Source organism: Vidua macroura, chromosome 18 (assembly GCF_024509145.1).
Source record: "Vidua macroura isolate BioBank_ID:100142 chromosome 18, ASM2450914v1, whole genome shotgun sequence".
NCBI lineage: Eukaryota > Metazoa > Chordata > Aves > Passeriformes > Viduidae > Vidua > Vidua macroura.
In genome coordinates this window covers 7,530,704-7,546,865 of record NC_071588.1, presented here as the reverse complement: position 1 = coordinate 7,546,865, position 16,162 = coordinate 7,530,704, and the positions used below count along the sequence as shown (strand labels likewise).

Genomic DNA, 16,162 nt, shown 5'->3' with positions numbered 1-16,162 from the left:
CTCAGAGAATTATGATTACCAGTAAAAACCTAAAGAGAGCTACTATAATTTTTGAGGAAATTACAGAATTATGATGTTTACCTCTAATGGCTTAATCAATGTTTGCAACAGGGTCTACCTTTACAAGCCAACATTGGTAAGGCAGCTAAACAGTTTCAGCCCTGGACCCATTTCCATCCTCACAAAGCTTTCAGGAAAAATTCTGTTTTGGCACAGAAATTCATTGGAACTGCTCTGGTCTCCATCCAAACATCCCCCGTGGCTTCTGAGAAGAGAAAGGGAAATCCATTTCACTCCTCATGATTTATGAGAGACTGAAGAACAATATCTTTCTCCTTACTTTAAGAGCTGACATACTTTTCTACCCTTTCCCACTTAATGGCTGAACTTTGAAACTTGGCATATACTTTATTGCTCTTTTTGGATGATGCCCAAGACTTAAGTTCAAATTAAAACAGGTTAAAATAATGGAGCTGTATTTGAAAACTCCCTGCAAAGTGCGCATGAATTCAGTAACCTGAAACGTAATTCTCCCTTTTCCAACCTTTGCAACAAACAAATCCAGGTCTGAAGTAACCAAAGCAGACCCTATGCTCCCTAAAAACTGAGTTTTCCAGCCCAGAAGTGCTGCAACTTTATATAGAGCCTCAGAGTCCTGAGCACCAGGTTGGAAGTGTTCCTGATGAGACTGACTGTTCTCTAAATATGAGGGAGTGGGGACATGGCAGCAGGATTGTTTTATAAGAGATTAACAAGGAAAGATTTAGCTCAGCATATCTTACCTCATGATTGCAACACGCTGAGGGCACGTGCACTACAAATTACCTGTCAATGGAGCTGCTGTAACTCATTTCAGCTTCAGTACCCCAAGCACGTGCTACTGCATGCGACACCCAAGGAGCAGCATCCATCCCCCAGCAGCCAGGGAATCCCAAGGGCACCACACACACCCACAGAGATGATCTCGATCCCCTCCTGACGGGCACGTGTCAGGCTCTCACCCCACAAACGTGGTGCAGCTACAGAACAGCTGCAGCCAGTGATCTAAATTCTCCTTCAGCATTGTAATCTCCAGAAATTCTTGTTCCTGAAGCTGAAAGAACTGTTCTAAAGACTAATCCATTAACGAAATCAGACACTGACCTGTAATTAGCTCTCTGACTTCCATGTCGTTTGTTTTTCGCAACAGCCTGATCAATGCAGGGATCCCATCACAGTTCTTTATAGCCACTTTGTTTTCATTATCCTTCCCATAGGAGATGTTTCTGAGAGCCCCGCAGGCCTTACGATGGACCTCAGGCTTTGGATGATCCAGCAGGCCCACCAGAATAGGGATCCCCTTGAGGTGCCTGACGTCCTTTTTGATTTTGTCGTTCTCGTAGCACAGGTGCTGCAGGTAGGCCGCGGCGTTGGACTTGACGGGGTCGATGGGGTGGCTGAGCATGGCGATGACCTCGGGCAGGTCGGGGTCCCTCCAGCGCGGGTCCTTGCGGATGCTGTCGATGGACGGCGAGCGCTTCCCCAGCCGGTCAATGCTGGCCATGCTGCCCCGCTCCGGCTGCGCCAGCGGCGCCGCGTAGCCGCCGTGCAGGTACGGGATCCTCTCCTCAACCATCTCCGTCTCGATGGGGTCATCGTAGCCCCTGTGAGAAGCAACGGTCCCAAGACAAAGAAAGGGGGGAAAAAAGGAAAAAAAAAAAAAAGCACGTTTAAACACTTAGTGACTCTTGAGTCAATATGGAGATTTCAGCCACAAGCACACTTTTTAATATCACAAACATCACTGGGGCAGCATATTTACAGTTTCTAATAGTTTATTTGGAGTAACTTGAAACTTAACCATAGTTGAGTTCTCAGCAGTGATGGGACTCCAGCACAGGGTTTGTTTGGCTAGCAATGAAATGATGACAGGAACTGCAAGCCATCAAACAGATTGCTTTCATTTTGGTCACTTAGCAAAGCAATTACAACAGAGCTGGATTACATTTAGTAGGAAACACTGATCTTCATTAATGCTGCTACTTCTGCAACAAACCAAAACTCTAATTAAAGGCATTCAAGGCCTGGTCAGGGACCGCAGATTTATTTCAGCAAGTCTGACAAGTTCCACTACATTTCCATGTTGATGCTTAGACAAGCATACTCTAAACACTACTTTTAATCGATATTGCCATAAACCACCCTCTTATATATATTTTTTTCCAAACCTTTTGCTTTACAGCTTTTTCCTGGACAGGTTTGCTACTGTCTCAGTATTACAGTTAGCTCAGTCAATCAAGTGGTTCTAATTGCTACAAAATGTTTCTTAAAATCTTTCATCTAAAGCACTGAATGATGTTATTGAACCATTTCTGCTGTCATGCTGAAGTATAGGCTATTAGAAGTCAGGAAGAAAACGGAACTTGCTGTCATCCCAAAGGGACTGATAATTAAACTGGGCTCTGGGGAGAAGAGCAACCGGAGGTGGAGACTCAACTTAGTCTTGTACAATTAACGCTTTTAATGTTAGAAGTGCCTCTCCTGACTTTACGTTGCTTTAATTGCTGTTCTAAACCATAAACTGAATGAAAGGATAAAAATGGGCAAGTATCCAAAACTCAGAATGAATCTGAAGAAATCCGTTTATTGATGCAGTTATTTGTATATGTATAATTCAGCAGTTGCTCTACACAGTAATTTACACTCTCTGGACAGTCATGTTTTCTGTTACAGAACAAAGCTGCTTCCATCACTCCAAGCAGAAAGCAACAACACTGAAACAATTTACTTCTGTGAATGCACATGGGGCAGAAGGAATAACAAAACCCCTTAGCTACTCCTCAAAATCCTGTTTTTACAAATGCAAATTTGTGATAATCAGCGTTAAAACTACAACAAATTCTCATTTCTCAAACTCATCCTCATGCTAAATTCTTTTTCAGTTCATAAAAGCAGCAGAAGATTAATTTTAATAATTGCACAGCTGTTTCTTGCTTGACTTGGTAACTCACAATTCAGAACATCTCAGTCGTGTGAGCTGCCCACAAGATAACTGTGCACCACCACAATTACACCTGCACAATGAAGTTTCTCTCTCCTCCTCATCCGTGCAAGTACACAAAGATAATTACTGTCTTGGGATGTAGTTTGTTTGCTTTATTTCCACAAAGCCTTCCAAACAGAACCACACAGATGGGACTATTTTCCTTCTCCGTTTGCCACACAAAGCTGCTTGGTCTCATTAATTTGTCAAAAGACAATTCTAGCGTTAGGACTTCAAATTGCAACACTGTTACGACGAAAGAGTACCACATAAGTTTAGTACCAACAGTACTGATTTTAATTGTCAATCACTACTTATTAAATATGAGTGAAAATACCTGAAGAATTAATCATTAAAAAAAAATAAATAAGATCACAACCCTGCTTTAAAACAAGACAGCATCTCTCAACAATTGGTAGAGAAGAGGCTAAAACAAAAACAAGACCCAACACTCCTCTGAGGATGAAACAGGGTTGAGAGCCACTGCTAATGCACCAGTGACATAACTCAATGACTGTACCTGGCAGCAAAGAAAACACCTGCACCCCGACCCTTGAAGACCCTAAATCACTATGCAGAAACTCTGAGATCCTGTATGAACCTAAGAGGTATACAAGAAAGCTCAGCCAAGGCAAGTATCACACTACTTCAGATTCACATGACTAAATGCTGTGATCAAGGCTAGGGAAGGTTAAAAAACCCAACAGGGGAAGTAGTTTACCAAAACAGATCATCTGCAGAGGATCAGAACAACTGCTTAGGCAGAGCAAGGCAGAAGTGCCACAAGCCCCAGCACCTCTTCTTTAACAGAGGGCTGCAAGACCAGACTGGCAGAGCGAGAAAGTCAAAAGCAAGAATCTATCACGGCATTAAACACACCCTGATCACCAACATATTTACACGCTGGGTGAGTAAAGAAATCCTCTTTCTGAGTCAGACTGATGCAGTCCAAATGTGATTTTTCACATCCACATCATTGGAGCAATAGGCTGGAAAGGAAAAGCTACTTGATACAGGATTCACAAGAGCCTCAGCAGATACTGCTCTCGAGAGACCAAGAGCTCTTTACTCTCAGGACTGAAGAGCTCTGGTGCTATGCCAGAGTTGCCAACTGCAAGCATCTTGCCTTCCGTCTGTTTGTAGCAAGGCAGGTGAGTTTTTAGGATGCCATGGGTCTCACTAATCACCTGTCTCAGGGAATTGATCAAAACACATTCTAGCATAGTTAAAAACTGGGAGAGAGCTTGTGGATTTATCATCTTCCTTATGGCTTCAACACAGGCACATTTGAATAAACAGGTGAAGGATTTAAAGGTCTAATCCTCAACAACTTCTACAAGTGTTACATTCGTTACATTTTGCAGCTGGTGTCTGCTTTGGATAAAAGACCATAAAGGCTTGGGATTTCAGCAGGAAACTTTGTGCCAAACATTGAAGAGGAGATGTAAAGACTTTGCAGAATGAGATTCTACTTTTGCCAGGATCTGTTTGACAGGATACACAAGGGGATTCAAAACTGGAGTGAATCCTCTGCTGAGAGAAGCCTGAGTTAGGGCCATATGGTTAGAACACCAAAATCCCCTTAACTGGAAACACCTAAGAACTGTCAATGGATGAGCTGACTCGGGTTGCCTCCTGCCACATCAAACTCTGCCTTTCATCACCTTCTGCTACCAGAATATTATCAAACTGAATTCACACTAAGGAACACACTCAGAAAAAACCCAAATATTATTCAAAATTGACCACATTGCTTGTCTCACCCTGCTGTGCCCAGGCATGTCCATAAACTCCTGCCCTGAACTAGACAACATCCTAATATTCTGTACTGAACAAAACACCAGAAGAAAAAAGAGACTGACATGTACAGTGTTATCACTGTGTGTTCTCTCACTGTCTATACACAACAGCAGCAAGACAGACCCAGGAATTTAATCTAAAATCTGGCTCATTTCCTGATAATAATAATTTGGACCGTGAAGTGACCACCAAATACAGTCTCAGTGTCTTAAATCAGGCTTCTGGCATAGATAATTTAACAGTAAAAAATGGTTTTGTTGTAGATTTAGTCAACATTAAAAATTGATACCCTGTCTAGTCTGGAGTAGTAACACTAGCAATAGCTGCTCCAGAGCCCTTAGGGAAAAAAGAGGTCCCATGAATGCTCATACAAGTACAGACTGCAGTGGTTCACTCTGGAAAGAAATCACCACTGACACAAGAAAAAGCTGAACAGAAGTTATTTAAATCAGTAAGATGGATTATGACTTGTCATTTCTTTCCAGCCCGTGTTCATTTCAATTTAATGATTAAGAAATATTCAAATAGCAGTAGGGATGTTTTTTGTGAATAAAAGTATTCAGTAATTCCTCCTTCTCTTGCAAAAAGGACTGTATATAAAACATCCAGCACCCAATAAAATTAGATGTTTTTAAAAACTGTAATAAAACACCTAGTATAATAAAGGCAACCTACCAAATGAAGGAAAAAAGAGCACGAACTCAATTGAAGATGTGTAAATACTGTCATAAGTAAACTTCAATACTATACACCCCAAATGCTTTTCTCTAACTCCAATTTATTATGCAACCTGACTTACACCAAACCAGAGCACAGGCTGAGGGGAAGAACAAGAATTGCCAGGTGCTCTTGCAGAAGGTGATGTATCTTACATGAGGAGAGACTCAGTATGAAGGAAAACAAGAAAGCCCAGCCACAAGCAATGATGAGCCAACAGAGGGAATATTTGCCTTTGTGCATTTATCTGGATTTGGAGATGTTTGTGAGGAGGCACAGTTTTCTCCAATTTAAAATGAAATATAAGTAGCTTAAAATAAGGCTCATGATGACAGAAGAAAAGCACAAATAGGTATTAATCTCTGTGATCAAATGGAGCAGGCAAGAGCTGGAAAGAACAATCTGCACTTCTAATCCCCCCGCCTAGGACCCCCTCCAGACAGATCTGGGCTGCCTCCTCATCACACAGGGAATCAGACTCACTAGCACAGATTCCGATGAGAAACCTCCATCAAGCCCTCTCAGAACAGGAACTGACAGTAAGGACTCTTATCTGACCTTTAAACTACTCCCTAATGAAGTAGCAGCTACTGGGAAGAACATGAGACAAAGGCTCAGTGAGTCATCAGTGGAGGAATTCTGTTCAGGACACGAGATGCCCAGCTGAAAGTCGGTGTGACACAGAACAGCATCCAACAGAGTTGTTGTTAAACCTGCTCTACACGTACAAACTTTCTGAAATCAAAAGTGACATCAATTACTCACATTCATTTAATCATTTTCACAGAAATAAAAATCTAAAAAAACTAGAGAGGAATAATAAATTGGCTATTACCCTCATCTAGTACAAAGCACTACTTGTAGTCTTTATTTTCTTGCAGATCAGTAGCATATCTGAAATGCAGGTTTACTGAATTGTTCAAGTATTTCTTTGAAATGTCAAAAAGTAACTGCTTATGAAGAGGCCCTCATACAATCTTCTTATGTTCTCAACAGCTAAAGTTTGCCGCCACAGTCAGGCTAATTATTTGTCAAAGCCTCTTGATCATATTAAATATGGAAAAAACCTCATAACAAAAGAAATGTAGAAGAAAAATTATGAATTGGTCCTATCCAAACTGCAAGGAACAATAAATCAAAGGGATGTTTAATAAAACCACCAAATTTTAAAATGCAAATGGGTAGGTTCTAAGAATATATTTAATTATTCATTTTGCATACAGTTTGAAAAATGTTAATAAAAATTTAGAAGTGTTGATGCCTGACTTCTTCTATCAAGAACTGTAAACTTGCTTAGTTCAGGGAAGCACTAACCCAAGTCTGATAGACTGATCAGGATTCTGGCACCCACTGGTGCAGGTATTTCCTTCAGCCCCACAAAACAGGGATGTGATTCAACTACTTGGTAAGCCTGCAAAATAAAAGATGTCACAAGGGACTTGAAGGTTCTGGGAGATATGCCTTGACACCTTTTCCTTGCGTTTTTATCTTTCCTCCCCACCCCCCCACACAAGTATAGATGACAGTTTGGAAGTGTTTGATTCTAGCTTTGGAATGAACTTCCAGAACAGGGAGGAAAAATAGAACCACAAAAGCATGAATGACATAACATCTCCAGGGAGGAGGACTCAGAACAAAAAGGCAACACAAATCCCACCGACAACTGCTGCTGATGCAGCAAAGCCTGAGGTCAGAAATGTTAAGTCAAAAGACTGTCTGTACACAGAGGCAGGTGAATCCAGACTCTTTACAGCTCTGGAAACTATTCTAAATTAAAAGGAAAAGAATGAGAACTAAATCCGTATCAAAACACGAATCACGAGGATATGACTTCAAGCAGGCACATGTAAAATTTGTACACCCCTTAGAAAATAAAGTATTACAAGTTTTTCAGGTCTGTACAAGATGACTTTCAGCTGAGTAACAGGACTCTTTTCCCAAGCCTGGGGGTTGTTGGGTTTTTTTCTGAAATGCAAGAGCAGATAGCTGAACACAGCATAAACAACTAATACCAGAAAACATGGCATAAAATAGAACATTCCTTAGAAACTGGGCTGAACCAGGAGTAATTTGTAACTGGTCATTTTAAATACAATACATTTTAAATACAGATACTCTTTTCTCCCCTATAGGCACAGGACAAAAATAATGATCTAGTCTTTAAGATCTGTGAGGTTCAGCATAACCTGGTCAGACAGCAGAGGGTGTGTGGTTAGCACAGGATCTGGGCAGAGGCTGTCACACCTCACAAGACAGCTTGGCACAACTTCACCACCAGGGATCAGCTCATCTGTAACCCCAACCAGCTGTTCAAAGCTTTTGTTGGGCAGATGTGCACACAACCAGACCTGTCAGGAGTCTCCTAGATCACAAACTCCTCTTTTCACCTTGCTAGTGTGGGATGGCTCTAGGACAACACAGTGCATTCACAACTGTTTTTTATGAAAAGGGGAAAAAAAGTAACTTAGCCTTCTTGTACAAGGTCATCTTTCTCTCTAAATTCAACCTGAACTAAGCAGCCCAGAATCACTGAAAGGGTCCTTGGGCCCCACCTCTCTCTCTCTTCCATACTTCATGTGTGTTTTCCAGTCGTTTATGGACTGTTTTTCTGTCAAGTAATTCGAGAATCTACCAGTTCAGAGAATTTAAATGTACATGACCAAATAAGCAAAAGCTGCAGAACAGCACTGTGAAAAACAAACGGGTTTTACCTTCCTTTGTGAGGCCTTCCTCTCTCTGGCACACCTGCAGACGTCCTCCTGTTCACAGTGGAGTAATCGGGATCCAGTTCATACCCTTCATCATCTACTCCGAGGCTGCGGTTGTCATCTTCCAGTCCATAGGGCTCCGGCTGGAAGCGCTCGGGCTGAGAGCGGTTCAGGTCAACACTGCTGCCCACTGGCACCTGAGGCTGGGCAACTGGGCCGTAGTTCTCCCTCCTGCTGGGCAGGGTGAAGCTGCCATCATCGGGCCGGTAGGTGCCCCCGGGCACGTAGGCGTAGCGGGGCCGGTAGTTGACGCCCCGGGACAAGCTGCCGTAGTTGTCCGAGAGGTCTCCGTAGCCGTCGTGGCCGATGTAGGGGCGGTACTGGCCCTCGTGGCTCTCGGGGTACGAGTCGTTGTAGCTGTTGTAGGATCGGGTCAGGGTGGATGAGGCCTGGGGGGTGATGAAGCGCTCCCCGTTCTTCAGGTACCTCCTGTCGATGGAGTCTGTGTAGCTGCCCATGGGCGAGGAGCCGTCCATGGCAGGGAGCCCGTCCGGCCCCAGCGGCACCTGCCGCACTGTCCTCGTGGTGACTGTCTTGACCATCTTGGTAACCTGGCAGGAAGCAGCGAGTAAATGTGTTAATGCTCTCCTTGCTGCATAATGTGGTGAGAACACGGGGAGAGAGCACCGCAGAGCAAACTACCGTGCCGTGCCCGTAACACCGGCGCAGCAATCAGCTCACCTGTTAGCTTTCCGAATGAACAGTGGAAAAATACTTCGAAAAAAACACTCTGGGCTCTTACTATTAAATCAAAACCACTGCAGCCATGTGACAGCACATAGAAGTAGCACAAAGTCATTATATCACTTCCAATTCCTCCAAAATGTTTTCAGGAGACACCTGTCCTAAGAGAAGACTTTACTATGTTGTGGAGCCACAGCCTGTCCTCCCACAGCTACAGCATAAATACCACATCACATTCTCTAGTTTAACAAAAATAGAGTTATGTGCTTCTGCCTGATCTGCATCAAGTTTGCACCTCTGTGTAATTTGATGGAGCTCAAATTTGGCAGAAATATTTAGGAAACCATGACCTCGAACAGAGAAGTTTAGGGCTTCAGAATTGTGGACAACACACCTGCTTTCTCTTTTACAATATTCTTACATCCATCAACCACCACACAAGCCCAGTAGGTAGCTGTTGTAATTATTTTGGTGACTAACAAATTTGCATAATGCAAATGTAATTATTTATGCAAATCTGTATAAATAATAATGAACACTAACATCACATTGCTTTTGCAATTGCAGCTACCTAAACATCCTAGACAAGCTTGTTTAAAACACTGAAGAAAAATCTGTATACAAATACATATTTATCTTTACTTCCATAAATCACATTTCATTTCAAAACAGAATTTGCAAAAACAGAAAATAGTAAATGTCCAGAGGGCTCTTGTATTCAGGGTTTCTTGCTGAAGGGCAAGAACAAAGAGTCCTTAAAACTTTGCAAGAACCATCTGCCTTTGTGGCAAAGGTCTGGTAATCTGTTTAAGACAGTGCTGGACAAAAGGCACGGTATTTACAAACCAGCAAAGGGCCTTCTGTTTGGGTCAGTATCTGGGCTCCATCAACTTCTGTACTGCCTTCCCAAATGTCCAGCAAAAGCTCTTTTGGGAAGAATAAAAAGTCCAGTAGATGCCAGTCTATCGTTGGTAGCCCCAACCCCAGTAAAATTACTTTAACCTATATAAAGTTACTCCAACCCTAGTAGGTGCTGACTTTCAGCCCAACCAAGCAACAAAACAGCACATCCACAAAGATGAGAGGGAGAATCAACCTACTTGACAGCATTACACACATCAGGGGAAGAACACAGAACTGGTAAAAGGTATTTGGGTTTTCTAAGCTATTACAGGCATAAATAAGCATCAGCAAATGACACTTTTCTTCACATACATCTCAGATTGAAATGCTACATTCAAGGGAAATGTTAACCACAGTACGTATCCCTGGACTGCTCAGTGGCTCTGAATCCAAATAAATATTTTGACCTACAGCCTGTGATTTAAATATTTAGGTTGGCAACAGATTAGCCAAACTGCTGCAAACCTAAATAACTGAAATAATTAGAGTTCATCTCTTGAAGCGGCTCCAGACATGTCCTCTAGCCAGATGTTTTCACACAGAAACCCCAAACAGAAAAAAGATTCACCCAAACAGCATTTCTTTTCCTACACACATCTGTGAGCAAATGATACTTCAACATAATGAAGTAATGAAATCCTACAAGACTGAAAGCAGCACAAATGCCTCTCCACCAGCAGTGTAATTAACAGCAACCTGATGCTGAATGCAGCATAGCCAGGTACCAACACGACCTCTGTATCTAATTTGAGCCAGAGCTGAAAGGATTTTCCTCATCAATACAAAGGGATTTCCTCAGCAAGTAAACATCAGGAAAGATGCTATCCTTCCATGACTCTGAGTCTTTACTCCTTTTTTCAAAGCACACATTTCAATAACTGGCAGAAAGGAAACTAGAAACTCTACATTTATTTAATGACACATAATCGAACAGGGGTTTTTGCTTGTTACTGGTGCACAATGCTTCTCCTTTGCGCTCAGTTGTCAGCGTGACCACTGTCACAGCTTTTATAAACTCAGCAGTGAGAGGAGAAAAAGAGCTGGTGGAGTTTACAGTAGCTCTTTGTGAAGTGGATACACACAAAGCAACACAGCTCAGTGTTCTCCTACTTAAGTCAGAAACAATACTTTTATTCAAAGTACCATATTCGTAAGTGATCTAAGAGCAGAAAAAAGGACATTTCTCAGGCCTGAAACACGCAAGTTTTGCAAAGCCATGACAAAACTAGATGCAAAGTGCTGGGCCTTTGTGCTCTTGAATTTGGGAACCAGTAATAGCAGTAACAGGAATTAAGGTAGATGTCAACAATTTGATGAATCAGAAATGGATACTTGTGCTCGGAAAGGAACAAGGAAGGAGCTTTCTAAATGCCAAGAAGTGCCCTTGCATAACCTCACAAAGCTCTTTCAGCACTATACAACAAATCTAAGCCCAAGCACTGCTTTTCAGACACGAGCTGCCACGCTTGCTCAGTATGTCACGTGTCATTTTTCCTAAAGCTGTTAAGATCAGACAATAGGAAGTACCTAACACACCTCTTGTGGCTGCAGCAACAGCACAAAAGGAGGAATGAACTTTGTCCTGCAGGATCAGGTCGACCTTCATCAAAGATTTGCTCCATGTTATTGGTAAACAGACAAGGTAACAGAAATGTTAACAGCCAGGACAATTGTCTCCAACAGCTGCTACATATACACAAGAAACACAAAGCAGAATTTCAGATCACTGAAAATCACCTCCTAGACTACGTGTGACCTGTCAGCTACCCTTAGTGAGGTTTTCACCATGCTCTAGCACTCTACAGAGTATTTACAGAGATTTTGGTTTTTAGTTTAAATTGCCAACACACAATGTAAGGGATTAGTTTGCAATTTATATCTACTTTGCCTTATTTTCCTGTCTTTTAGACTAGCACAGACAGACTTTCAATGGCTGTGGCTCATCAAAAAGCCACACTCAGTGTCAGGCAGCACAGCACATGTAAAAACAAGTTTACAGCGTTAGCACAGCTTCACCTCTCACTATTTTCTCAACGCTGCACCCAGCAGCAAACACAAAGTATGAGGACAATCAAAACCACCTTGGTCAGACACATAAAAAGGAACATTTCACTCAAGCATTAAAGTATGCATTTCTCATAGTATAAAAGCATTCAGTAATGCTACAGGTGTTATACCAGGGCAGTCAAACAGAGCCATTTATATTTTGAGAGAGAGGGAGTATTTGTACTCATGCCTCATTTATCAGACAGAGGCACTGAGACAGAAGATTTATCATGTGATAAACAGATTTTGCTGCTGACAGGACAATAAAGGGAAGCTTTTTGGCAGCAATTAGCCAGCACACAGATGAAGGTCCATTTAATGAAAGGTTTCCAAACAAAAGACAAAACCCAACCAACAAACCAAACACGTTTATTTCAGGAAATCCTGCTCAAGGGAATGTTTAATTTATATTTCTCAAAAGAACACGGGCAATCTTGAGCAGCTGACAGCACAATAATCTTCTCTCCCAACATTTTTGTGGTTTCCTTAATACTGATGCATTAGCCAGAGAGAATGAAGCTATTCCAAATGGAAGTCCCAACAGACTGCCTTATCTGAGAGACCCTGATCCTTCAGATGCACCCAATCTTAAAAAAGATTTATTAGCATCAATTCCTCACAGCAGATGTGCTCTAATAAAAAATGTAGAGTTACAAGTTACTTTGAATGTAATTTGACTTCGTTTACTTTCCATCCCTAAAGAAAACCTGTGTGAAAAGGCTTTTTCACCCAATGACAAATCAAAGATGCTCAATTGTTTAAATGCCTCAATCTCAGAAGAAAGCTTCAGGGTACTTCCCTATGAAGAGGCTTGTCTGAGTAGGCTTACAATATATTTGTAGGACAAAAAAAAAAAAAAATCCAATTTACAATTCAGCCTCTCTGCAGCCAAAATTCTGTGATACCTCAATTCAGTGATTTCACTGCTGCTCTCCACACCCCAAAATCTAAGTATACTTCCACAAATAACAATTCTTTAATAAATAATTCCCTTACAGGCCACATGATAATGGTCTCACTAATTATGTTTCTGGAAATATATTTGCCAATGGAACATAAAGGAAATATTCATACATTTGAAACAGCTTCTGTATTTTTCTGTTCCTTACCCTCCTATTTATTTAGGAAGATAGGAGAACAAACATAAAACTATCCAACAATTAGATTTACTGGATGCATGTGCATATGGCACAAGTAGGTGTCTCAGTCACAAAGGAGTGAAGACTCCAAGATATCTGTGGAACTGGGCTATCATGGTCAGATGCAGTCACCTTATCTAGAACTCTGCTTCCATTTTGTTTTTGAGGTTGGTTTTGTTTTGCCTCTATTTTTTTTTTTTAACAAAAAAAGCATTATAAAAGCTGACAGGGATAACAATCTTGTTGAAACTGTTGTTAAGCAAGAATCAGATGAGAAGGAATGCAGGAGGATCTGAGCATCCTGACATTTCTGTGAGCTTATTTTTGAACTACAGACTGTAAAAATTTATCAGCCCGTGCAGGTTGAAGCTATTACCTTTCTATTAAATGCCGTGGAAGAACTCACCCTGTAGGTTTTCAAAACAACAGCTGAAATCTCTCCCCTTCAATTTTAAGCCTAATATTTCACATTTTGAAAGGGCCCTCAACTTCAGCTAAAATCCAGTCTGTCTCTATTGCCTAATTCCTTTGCATTTCCTGCAAAGTTTCAAAGAACTGTCTCTTGGGGTACCTGGCACCAGCACAACCCAGAGTTCTGGTAACAACCACTTTCTTATCACAGGTGCTAGAAGTGGGAACAGCAGTTAATCACTGTTGGGAGCTGGACCTGCTGAGTATTGGAAAGCTCAAAGAAAATGGATGGACTACAAATTAAACAGCTTTGTATACAGATTGATTTCACAGTTTGCTATGATAAAACATCAATTTCAATGAGTAACAGTGACCTAAATCTATCCAATCTTTTGGCATTTTGAAGATAAAATGTGCCTGAAAAAAGGAAACAAAGTGAACTTTTACACAAACACACACACCCCCATCTAATTTGCTTTACTGAGTTCTCTTGAGCCACTTACAACAGGCTCCCTTTAACACCTGGCAGTGCTCCAGCCAGCAGCAAGAAGTGGAAGTCTCTCCCCAAGGTGACTTTCACTGTTTTAGCTTGATGGGTATTTGGCTTCCAGAGATATTATAAAGTTGAAATGAAGTGTTATCTGCTACATCTTTTGTGCAATGAATGCTATGTAGGGACTTAGTGTAACACTAGAAGAATAACAGGTAGGGGAAAATTACCCAGAGATATCTCATTTTGAAAAGGCAGATGTTCTCTATTTAAAATATGTCAAATATTAAATTCTATTACGCCTTCTTCCTGCTTCACTGCTACAGGCATTTTCAATGATGAGGGAAAAGCAAAGCAAAACTGTCAATGCATCTAGATTAAGGCTGTTTACTTAATACACTATTGAAAAGAATAACCTCTATAAATTATGGGTTTGAAACAACAGGGGAAGGAACAGAGAATAAAAGAACAGCAGCATCCAGGAGTATTCATGTTTACAGCCTTTGCTATGCTGCATTTCAAGAAGAATTTCAGAGGCATCACTCTCCAGCAAGCTAGAAATTCACACAATTTAGCAAAAATAAGTGACATTTCCTTTTAAGAATCCAAAAATGGCATGAGGTTGACAAATCCCCACATAAATTATCCAGCAAAGAAAGAATACATTTGAAAAACACCTCTGGTCTCTCTGGCTCCTAAAAAATCATGACCTGTGTTACTTACTCTGTGAGAGGAAGTATCTTATGCCACCACTTTCTTTGCAAGATAGATATGCTGGAGATTGTGGCCGACACTGTCCAGTAGAGCCCTTAGTTATAGACACAACAAAACCAGGTTCTAAATCCTTCCTAAAAGGGGCCTGGAGCAAGCAGAGCGATGTAGAGCATAAAAGGCTATTGCTCAGAGTAAAAGGAAAGGCTGAGCACAAACCTACCCCCTGAGCACAGTGTGACCATATCAACTTCACACACTGGAGAGTACTGAAAAGAGATGTGAGGATTCCCACCACAGGAAATGTTGCTCCTCTACAAGGACAAGTACCACCTGCACACTGAATGCAAGGCCAGATTCAAGTGGGGGTTTTTGGTTTGGGGGGGGGATTTGTTAAGTGTATTTTTAATTTCTTTAAATCTGTGAGGGAACAGGCAGAGACACAAAGCTGCAGCTTTTGGGCTCAGTATCTCCTAGTGCTGGCAAGTAGGATGCCCAGCAGCCATGTGGCTGCATCTCCCATGCCAGGGAGATTTCTTCAGCACCCTCCTCTGAGCAGCAAGGTCAGAATTCTGCCACTGCACAGAGGTACCAGGAAAGTTAATTTTCTCTGTAAGGCTCTCACACATAATAGCACGAGCTATGAAAGCACTATGATGATACCTATTAGAAATGATTATGTCAATGACAATTAACTCCAGGGCAATTAACTGATGCTACTAAACCCCAGTGACGGAGTTTTCATTTTCACAGAAAATGAAACAAAATTCTCCCAAAACAAAATGCAAGATGAAGACCAAAGTGATATAAAAAACTTGTAAAATCTGACCTCATACTAGTATCTAAGAGCTGTTAAATCTATGCCTTTTTATCACAGCAAGGAGAAGTCAAACCAAAATCATTTCAGAGGCAACAACCCCAACCAACTCTCAGCACCTCTTCTGAGAGTCAGGGCTAAGCCAGGCTGTGTTTTGAAATTTCAGAACCACTTTTCTCAACAACTGGGTTTTTAGTATTTTTTTGTTGGTCCTTGTAGCAGTGAATTACTAGGAAACAGCTCTGGGTTGTACTTAAGCTGGAGTCAGTGGCATTATTTGAAACAACACAACTGGAGAGTAAAACAGCTACGCATCCTGTCCCCATCCTGGGCACGCTTCAGTGCCTGCAATGACCTGCAGCAAGACAAGAAAGCCTTGCTCTGTGAAATGGAACAGTAGCTCCAGGGTTACTGTTTTTTCAATTTTCCTTTCCCATATGCAGCTACAATGCCTGTTTTGAAGCTGCCACTGTTCTCTTCTGTGGGAAGATGGAAGAACAGGAGGTCCCCAACACAGAGGGAAAAAATCACACCTCTGAGCCGTGACAAACACGCAGCTTTTATCAGTGCCACGACTGTCCCAGACAAACTGCTTCACTCCATGTGGTCCCGTTATCCATGTGAGGCATGGCCTCACCTCTATTTTTACAGTCA

General features: G+C 41.6%; 1 protein-coding gene across 5 annotated transcripts in view; it reads right to left on the bottom strand.

Moving 5' to 3' along the window:
• The window catches only part of ARVCF (ARVCF delta catenin family member), a 164,248-nt gene that overhangs the window by 70,068 nt on the left and 78,018 nt on the right, over nt 1-16,162 (bottom strand). For all 5 annotated transcript variants that reach the window (XM_053994030.1, XM_053994031.1, XM_053994029.1 and 2 more), the window contains exons 3-4: nt 8,251-8,858; nt 1,144-1,643 (exon numbers count right to left, since the gene is read on the bottom strand). In XM_053994030.1, coding sequence (XP_053850005.1) covers nt 1,144-1,643; nt 8,251-8,858 — 1,108 coding nt within the window. The remainder of the gene's footprint in view (nt 1-1,143; nt 1,644-8,250; nt 8,859-16,162) is intronic.